This window comes from Hoplias malabaricus, chromosome 3 (genome assembly GCF_029633855.1).
Source record: "Hoplias malabaricus isolate fHopMal1 chromosome 3, fHopMal1.hap1, whole genome shotgun sequence".
NCBI classification, from domain to species: Eukaryota; Metazoa; Chordata; class Actinopteri; order Characiformes; family Erythrinidae; genus Hoplias; species Hoplias malabaricus.
This window is the reverse complement of record NC_089802.1, coordinates 31,552,298-31,562,896: the sequence shown is the minus strand read 5'-3', so window position 1 is coordinate 31,562,896 and position 10,599 is coordinate 31,552,298. Positions and strand designations below refer to the sequence as shown.

General features: G+C 45.7%; 2 protein-coding genes across 2 annotated transcripts; both read left to right on the top strand.

The window, feature by feature from the left end:
- Positions 1-697: 697 nt before the first annotated feature.
- Positions 698-2,710, top strand: LOC136691407 (hepatitis A virus cellular receptor 1-like). Its single transcript, XM_066663969.1, has 3 exons — positions 698-833; positions 1,704-1,763; positions 1,995-2,710. Exons 1-3 carry the CDS (start codon positions 698-700, stop codon positions 2,708-2,710), a joined length of 912 nt encoding a protein of 303 aa, XP_066520066.1.
- Positions 2,711-3,200: 490 nt separating this feature from the next.
- Positions 3,201-9,247, top strand: LOC136691406 (mucin-2-like). Its single transcript, XM_066663968.1, has 4 exons — positions 3,201-3,273; positions 4,820-4,876; positions 5,041-7,224; positions 7,281-9,247. The coding sequence occupies exons 1-4, from the start codon at positions 3,201-3,203 to the stop codon at positions 9,245-9,247; spliced, it is 4,281 nt and encodes a 1,426-aa protein (XP_066520065.1).
- Positions 9,248-10,599: the final 1,352 nt, after the last annotated feature.

The window sequence follows — 10,599 nt, the reverse complement described above, 5'->3', positions numbered from 1 at the left end:
CTCGTCATGCCTTTATCATTTATTCAGACAACGCATCAGTCATAAACATAATTAACAAAGGGTGTTAAAAGTCACTACCACTCATGTTCTTTCTCTGCCGTCTCATTTGGCATTCAGTTATGCACCAGTTCATTTTAAAGGCTACTCACATCCCTGACCATTCCAATCCAATAGTCGACTCACTCTCTCATTTTCAATTTCAGAGATTCAGAGCATTGGCACCTCAATCGGACCTTCATCCCACGCAGATGCCTCCATTTTCAGAAATCACCTTCCTGGCTGTGCCATCTTTTAATTATCTCGCAAGACCTCATCCTCCAGGCCGTAGCACCCCACTCCCTCTCTACATACTGTACCGGCTGGCTAAACTTGAGACGTTTCTACCAACTTCAGAACATTCCGTTTCCATGCTTTGACTTTCAAACCACAACCTCGTTCATCACTTTTGCCAGCTTACACTTCTCTATCCGGTCATCAATCATCAAAGTCTACCTAGCAGCCTTAAATTTTTTTCCACAAACTCATCCACGGTTCTCCACATCCTTATTTCCACCACCATCAGGTCACCATGCTCCTCCGAAAATGAACCCAGTTTTCACCCTCGAGCCAGCCTATTACTTCATACATCTTTGCATGTTGCCTATCCACGCTACGCTCAGGACGGTATTTCCCCAATATCTTTTCAACACTCGAAGCCATGTTCCTCCTAGCCTTCTTTGGCTTCCTCCACTGCTCCGAATTCACGGAAATTGGATCCTCAAATCTTCGACGCCACTACATTGATCTTCACTATAAAACACAGCAAAACCGACCAGTTTGGCAGAACCACCCCTGTATATCTGTTCAAACTGTCCCTACTCAGTCCATTCAAACTACTCCTTCGCCATCTTCAGACCCGTCACACGCAAGCCTCATCTTGACACGAACCGCTTTTCACAACCAAACTTTTTTAATAGTTTTTTTAATAACCTAATTTTATGGATTTTTGAATGATTCCTTCTACACTGAATGGTTTATATTAAAGTGTGAACATTTTGATTATAGTTCAATCCTGATATCCTGTATTTTTTTCATTCTAAATAATCTGACAGTCTCATATACATTTCTAATACTATTTAAAGGAGTCAGCCCCATAACACAACTCAAACACTAGCCCAAAAAGTACAGCCAGCAACACTACATAAACAATGTCTCCAGGGAACATGATTCTATATTTACCATTTCAAAAATAAATACTGCAGATTTGAAATAAATGTTGTGTTCATAAATTGTCATTTTGTGTAAAAGCTTATCCTTGAAATGGATTTTAAAGAGAGTTTATAGATCCTTTATGTACCTACTACATTATGCAACAGCAACTATCGCTCTTACAATGAAATGTAAGCCCTTAAATCTTGAACAATTTAATACAAAGTCAAAATCTTCAGTCAATATGTTTCTGCTCCACTGTACAGTATCAATTTCTAAAGTTAATACTACACCGAAGTTTCACTTCTACTAATTTATATTCGGGCATCAACTGCGATGGCCCATACAAATTCTACCACCAGTACTCCAGGAAATGCTACTGGGGGGAATTTTCCAAATGCAAATTTTTGATGCACTGTATGTTTGAATTTCAAAACATGATGGAATACAATACCAGCAGTGTTGTTGTGATTGTTCTATGATTTTTTAAAATGATTTTTCTATGATTTTTTCAGGTGTGAACATTATTAGCAGTACTACAACTCTGCCTTCTACCACTACAACAAGTGCTGCAGGTAAGAACAAAATAATGTGATTATAAATTGTAACAAAGAGCTTCCAATAAATATCCTGGTATTAGAGGACATGTAAAGATAATTAACAATTTTTATTTACAGTACTTTAAGTAATTTTATTTTATTTTAAGTAATGGGTCAGTTTGTTTCATTTCCACTATACAGGAATAACTGTCTGAAGTGAAATCAGCAATCTAATGTTCACTCATGCACCAACCATTTTATGTGCAGGTTTCCAGTCTATAACAACAAACACTGCTCCTAGAAGTTCCACCACCACCACAACCACAACCCCAACAACAACCACAACTATACCCACCACAACCACCACACCAAACCCAAAATCCACCACACCCAGCACCACCACAAACACGCCCACCACAACACCCACTACAGCCACAACTACACCCACTTCAAAATCCACCACTACACCCACACCAACAACCACTATACCCACCACCACAACCACACCTACCGCAACAACCACTCTGGCCACCACTACACCCAGTCCAAAAACCACCACAGCCACCTCAACAACCACTACACCCACCACCACAACCACACTCACCCCAACAACAACTATACCAACCATCACAATCACTACCACAACCACCACCCCAACAACCACCACTCCCACCCCAAAATCCACCACACCCACCACCATCACAACCCCAACAACAACCAAAACCATCACACCCACCCCAACAACCACTACACCCACCACCTTAACCTCACCCACTCCAACAACCACTATACCCACCACTATACCTAAATCCACCGCACCCACCACCATCACAACCCCAACAACAACCAAAACCACCACACCCACCCCAACAACCACCACCCCAACAACCACTACACCCACTCCAAAATCCACCTCACCCACCACCATCACAACCCCAACAACAACCAAAACCACCACACCAACCCCAACAACCACTGCGTGATTATTAACTGTAGCAAATGGTTTCCAAAGAGGTAACATTCTTGTATTAGACAAGATGTAAAGATAATTGACAAACATTTTGTTTACAGTACTTTAAGTAATTGGATATTATTTGAAGTCATTGGTCAGTGTGTTTCAGCTACACTGTAAAGGAATAATTGAAGCGAAATCAACAATCTAATATTCACTTATGCATAGAGCTGGATAATATGTCCAATATTTATACCATGGTGTATTTCTAAATTTCAGTCAATCCATGTAATATTATGTAAACAAATGTGATATTGATGTAAACAAAATAAGAATCACAGAAAATTAAGAACACACAAGAAATATGACATCATCATGAAACATAAACCTCTTGTCGTTATCCAGGAAGTGCCATGTAATGAATGTCAGTTACAGATGCTGTAAATAATATATATTAAAATATTGAAAATATTTTTATATTGTGATATATATTAACGTTGAATTATTGTACAGCCTTACTTATGCAGTCCATAACAACAACGACTGCTCCTAGTTCAACCACCACCACCACACCCAGCCTAACAACCACCACCAGTACTCCAGGAATCCCTATTGTTAAGATTGTTCTAAAAATGAAATATTTACGCTTTCATCAAGTTCAATGAATGCAGTGTATCAAAACTATATTTTCAATATGAGATATTAATATTTTCATTTCTTATACTAAGAATACTTTACTCAATAACACAGATCCTTAATAACACAGACACATCACATCGTAAAATGTCATCATAAATGAAGCTGTAAAAACATTCATAATCAAAAGGACAGCTTGAGTTGATTAGTGTAGATATTGTAGTAAGTAGATAAACCACTGGTCTTTTAATTTACCCTCCTCCACTGCATCAAGAAACATTCAGGTTTCATTCAATAAGCTAAAATGTTTGAATCTGACGTTCGTGACTTATCAGTAAAGCTATGGATCCATTCCATGCTTCCTTCTAATGGTAATTATTTACTTTCAGGTGTAAAAATCATTAGCAATGGCCCTACAACTCCAGCTTCCTCCACCACAACAACAAGTGCTGCAGGTCAGAAAGAAGTAATGAGTCAATAAATTGAAATTCTAACATCCAGTAATGTATTATAAGGCGGCTCGGTGGCGCAGCAGCTAGTGTCGCAGTCAAACAGCTCCAGGGACTTGGAGGTTGTGGATTTGAATCCTACTCTGGGTGATTGTCTGTGAGGAGTTTGCTGTGTTCTCCTTGTGTCCGCGTGGGTTTCCTCCGGGTGCTCTAGTTCCCTCCCACAGTCCAAAAACCACATGCTGGTAGGTGGATTGGCGACTCAAAAGTGTGAGTGTGTGTGTTGCCCTGTAAAGGACTGGCGCCCCCTCCAGGGTGTATTCCTGCCTTGCGCCCAATGATTCCAGGTAGGCTCCGGACCCATCGTGACCCTGAACTGGATAAGCAGTTACAGATAATGAATAAATGAATGAGTAATGTATTGTCTGTGTTGATGATGAAATGTAATAATAATCAAGTCCTTAATACTTGAAATTTTCCATACATTTTATTAAGCGATTAAATACTAAACTATTAAACTATTAAATATTAAACTCAAAATTTTCAGTCAATATATTTCTGCTCCACTGTGCAGTTTCTAAAGTTAACACTTCAATCTAATTTTTGCTTCTGCACATACTAATTTATGTTCAGGCGTCAACTCTGTAAAAACTAGGACCGCCCCTACGAATTTCACCACCAGTACTCCAGGAAACACTACTGCTGGGAATTGTCTGAATATAAGTTTTTGTTAGTGTATGTTTGAATTTCAAAACATGATGGACTACAATACCAAATACATTCAACTTAACACTAATGAAATGTACAGATTCTTTGACTTAAAACATTAGCCCAATTCTCCTGCAAAGCACATAAATATCAATAACTTCTTCTAATTTCTGACATAAAATCTTTTTTATTTTAAATTTTAAATTTCAGGAGAAAACTGTTATTTCCTTTAATCAAATATTTTGGTAATTTATTGCTAAACATATAGAATGTGAAATTGATGATATAACAGTGTTGTTGTGATTTACTTCTATGACTTCATCTACGTGTGATTTTTTTATTTTCAGGTGTGAACTTTATTAGCAGTATTCCTACAACTTCTACCACTACAACAAATGGTGCAGGTCAGAACAAACTAATGTTATCATTGATTGTTACAAATAGCTTCAAATAAGGTCACACTCTGTATGATGTAAGCATGATTATAATTCACATTTTTACACTACTTTAGTAATTTGTCTGAAGTTGAATCAATTGTTCACTTATGCACCAACCATTTTTTGTTCAGGAGTCCAATCTATAACAACAACCACCAGAAGTTCCGCCACAACCACACCCATTCCAACAACCACCGACACTTCCACATCCACCCCAACAACCACCACCACAACCACAACAACCAAGCCCACCCCATCTACCACCAACACTACCACAACCAACCCAATAACCACTAACACCACCACACCCACCCCAACAACCACCAACATAACCACCAATACCACCACAAGAACCACCAACACCAACACACCCACCCCAAACATAATCAACATCACCACACCCACCCCAACCATCACCAACGCCACCACAATCACCCCAAAATCCAACACCACGAGAACACCCACCTCAACCATCACAAACACCACCATACCCATCCCAACCACCACCAGCAGAAACACTACCACATCCACAACCACCAACACGCCCACCACAACAACTGCTAACAGCACCACACCCACCACCAACATCATACCCACCCCAACAACCACCAACATCACACCCACCCCAACAACCACCAACATCACCACTCCCACCCCAAACACCACTAACACCAACACCTCCACACCCACCCCAACAACCACCGCCACCACCACCCCAAAATACATAACAACCAGCACACCCACCAAAACCATCACCAACACCACCACACACACTCCAACCACCACCAAAACCAACTCTACCACACCCACAACAACCATCACCAACACCACCACACCCATCCCAACCATCACCAACACCACATCAACCAACATCACCACACTCAACCTAACAAACATCACCAAACCCACCCCAGCAGCCACCAACACCACCCCAACAACCACCAACATCACCACACCCACCCTAAACATCACCAACACCACCACAGCCAACAACACCACCACTCCCACCCCAAACACCACTAACACCAACACCTCCACACCCACCCCAACAACCACCCCAAAATACAACACCACCAGCACACCCACCCCAACCATCACTACCACCACACACACTCCAACCACCACCAAAACCAACACTACCATACCCACCCAAACCATAACCAACACCACCATACCCACCCCAACCATAACCAACACCACCACACCCTCCACAACCAACACAACAACCACCAACACCACCACTCCCACCCCAAACACCACTCACACCAACACCTCCACACTCAGCCCACCAACCACAACCACCAAACCCACCCCGTCTACCACCAACACACCAACCCCAACAACCACTAACACCACCACACCCACCTCAACAATCACCAACACACCCAACACCACAACCACCAACACCACCAACACCACCACAACAACCACCAAACTCACCCCATCTACCACAAACATCACCACACCGACCAAAACCAACACCACCACACCCACAACCACCAACACCACCACAAAAACTGCTAACACCACCACACCCTCCCCAAACATCACGAACAACACCACACTCACCCTAACAATCACCAACACCACAAGAAACACCTCCACACCTCCCCCAACAAACACCACCACAACCACTATCACCACCACCATCGCACACTCTCCAACAACCACCACCACAACCATACCCATCACAATAACCACCAAATGCACCCCATCTACCACAAACACCACCACGTCCATCCAAACCATCACCAACACCACATCAGCCAACATCACAACACTCACCCCAACAAACACCACCAAACCCATCCCAGCAACCACCAACACAACCACAACAACCACCATCATCATACCCACCACAATAACCACCACCATCACACCCACCACAACAACCACCACCATCACACCCACCACAACAACCACCACCATCACACCCACCCCAATAACAACCAACATCACCACACCCACCCCAACCACCACCAAAACCAACACTACCACACCCACAACAACTAACACCACCATACTCACCCCACCCATAACCAACACCGCCACACCCTCCTCAACCATTACCAACACTACCACACCAACCCCAACCATCACCAACACCACCACACACACTTCAACCACCACCAAAACCAACACTACCACACCGACAACAACCAACACCACCGCCACAACAACTGCTAACACCACCATACTCACCCTACCCATAACCAACACCACCACACCCTCCCCAACTAACACCAACACCACCACACACACCCCAACCAACACCACTACACCCATCCCAACCATCACCAACACCATATCAACCAGTATCACCACACTAAATAAACACCACCAATAAACACCACCAAACCCACCCCACCAGTCACCAAAACAATCACACCCACCCCAACCACCACCAACATCATCACACCCACCCCAACCCTCACCAACACCACCACAACCACCTCAAAATCCAATACCACCACCACACCCACCCCAAACATCAGCAACACCACCAAAACCAACACAACAACCACCAACACCACCACTCCCACCCCAAACACCACTAACACCAACACCTCCACACCCACCACAACAACCACCACCACCCCAAAATCCAACACCACCAGCACACCCACCCCAACCATCACCAACACACACACCCCAACCACCACCAAAACCAACACTACCACATCCACAACCACCAACACCACCACGCCCACCACAACAACTGCTAACAGCACCACACCCACCCCAACCATACCCAACAACACCACACCCACCCCAACAACCACCAACACCACCACAACAACCACCACCACAACCACCTCAAAATCTAACACCACCAGCACACCCACCCCAACCATCACCAATACCACAACACCCACCCCAACCACCACCAAAACCAACACTACCACACCCACAACAACCAACACCACCACACCCACCACAACATCTGCTAACACCACCATACTCACCCCACCCATAACCAACACCGCCACACCCTCCCCAACCATCACCAACACCACCACACCCATCCCAATCATCACCAACACCACCACACCCATCCCAACCATCACCAACACCACATCAACCAACATCACCACACTCATCCCAACAAACACCACCAAACCCACCCCAGCAGCCACCAACACCACCACAACCACCAACATCACCACACCCACCCCAACCATCACCAAAACCACCACACCCACCCCAACCACCACCAAAACCAACACTACCACACCCACAACCACCAACACCACCACAACCACCAACATCACCACACCCACCCCAACCATCACCAACACCACCACACCCACCCCAACCACCACCAAAACCAACACTACCACACCCACAACCACCAACACCACCAACATCACCACACCCACCCCAAAATCCAACACCATGAGAACACCCACCTCAACCATCACAAACACCGCAATACCCATCCTAACCACCACCAATACCAACACTACCACATCCACAATCACCAACACCACCACGCACACAACAACAACTGCTAACAGCACCACACTCACCCCAACAACCAAAAACATCACCACAACCAGCACTGCCATCACACCCACCCCAATCATCACCAGCACCACCACAACCAACTCAAAGTACAACACCACCACCACACCCACTCCAAACATCACCACAACTAAAACAACAACCACCAACACCTCCACACCCACCCCAACAACCACCCCAAAATCCAACACCACCAGCACACCCACTCCAACCATCACCAACACCACCACACCCACCCCAACCACCACCAAAACCAACACTACCACACCCACAACAACCAACAACACCACACCCACCACAACAACTGCTAACACCACCATACTCACCTCACCCATAACCAACACCACCACACCCTCCCCAATTATCACCAACACCACCACACCCATCCCAACCATCACCAACACCACCACACTCACACCAACAAACACCACCAAAACAATCACCACCATCGCACCCACCCCAACAACCACCAACATCACCACACTCACCCCAACGATTACCAACACCACCACACCCACCCCAACCACCACACCCACCCCAACCACCACCAAAACCAACACTACCACACCCACAACAACCAACACCACCACAACAACTGCTAACACCACCATACCCACCAAAATCATAAACAACAGCACCAGGCCCACCCCAACCATAACCAACATCACCACACCCTCCACAACCAACACAACCACCAACACCACCACTCACACACCAAACACCACTCACACCAACACCTCCACACTCAGCCCAACAACCACAACCATCAAACTCACCCCATCTACCACCAACACCAACCCCAACAACCACTAACACCACCACACCCACCTCAACAATCACCAACACACCCAACACCACAACCACCAACACGACCACAACAACCACCAAACTCACTCCATCTACCACAAACACCACCACACCGACCAACACCAACACCAACACTATCACACCCACACCCACCACAACAACTGCTAACACCACCACACCCTCCCCAACCATCACCAACACCACCACACTCATCCCAACAATCACCAACACCACAAGAAACACCTCCACACCTCCCCCAACAACCACCACTACCATCATCACACCCACTCCAACAACCACCACCACAAAAATACCCAACACAACAACCACCAAACTCACCCCATCTACCACAAACACCACCACGCACATCCCAATCATCACCAACACCAGCCAACATCACAACACTCACTCCAACAAACACCACTAAACCCACCCCAGCAACCACCAACACCACCAACACCACCACCATCACACCCACCCCAATAACCACCAACATCACCACACCCACCCCAACCACCACCAAAACCAACACTACCACACCCACAAAAACTAACACCACCACAACAACTGCCAACAGCAGTAACACCAACAACTCCACACCCACCCCAACAATGACCAACACTACCACAACATCCACCAAACCCACCCCATCTACCACAAACACCACCACATCCACCACAAACACCACCAACACTACCATACCCACACCCACCAAAACCAGCACACCCACAACAACATCTGCTAACACCACCACACCCATCCCAACCATCACTAACACCACAATAAACACCTCCACACCTCCCACAGCAAACACCACCACTACCATCACCATCACACCCACTCCAACAACCACCACCACAACCATACCCACCACAACAACCACCAAACCCACCCCAACTACCACAAACACCACCACACCCATCCCAACCATCACCAACACCACATCAACCAACATCACCACACTCACCCTAACACCACCAAACCCACCCCAGCAACCACCACCACCACAACAACCAGCACCTCCACACCCACCACAACCATCAAACCCACTCAATCTACCACCAACACCACTATCACACCCACCATAGCTGCTAACACTACCATACCCACCCCAGCCATAACCAACACCACCAGTTCCACCCCAAACACAACTAACACCAACACCTCCACACCCACCCTAAAAACCACTAACACAACCATACCCATCTCAACCATCACCAACAACACCTCACCCACCACAACAACTGCTAACACCACCACAACCACCTCAACAATCACCAACACCAAAACACATACCCCAACCATAGCAAACACCAACACACCCACCCCAACCATCACCAACATCACAACAAGCAACA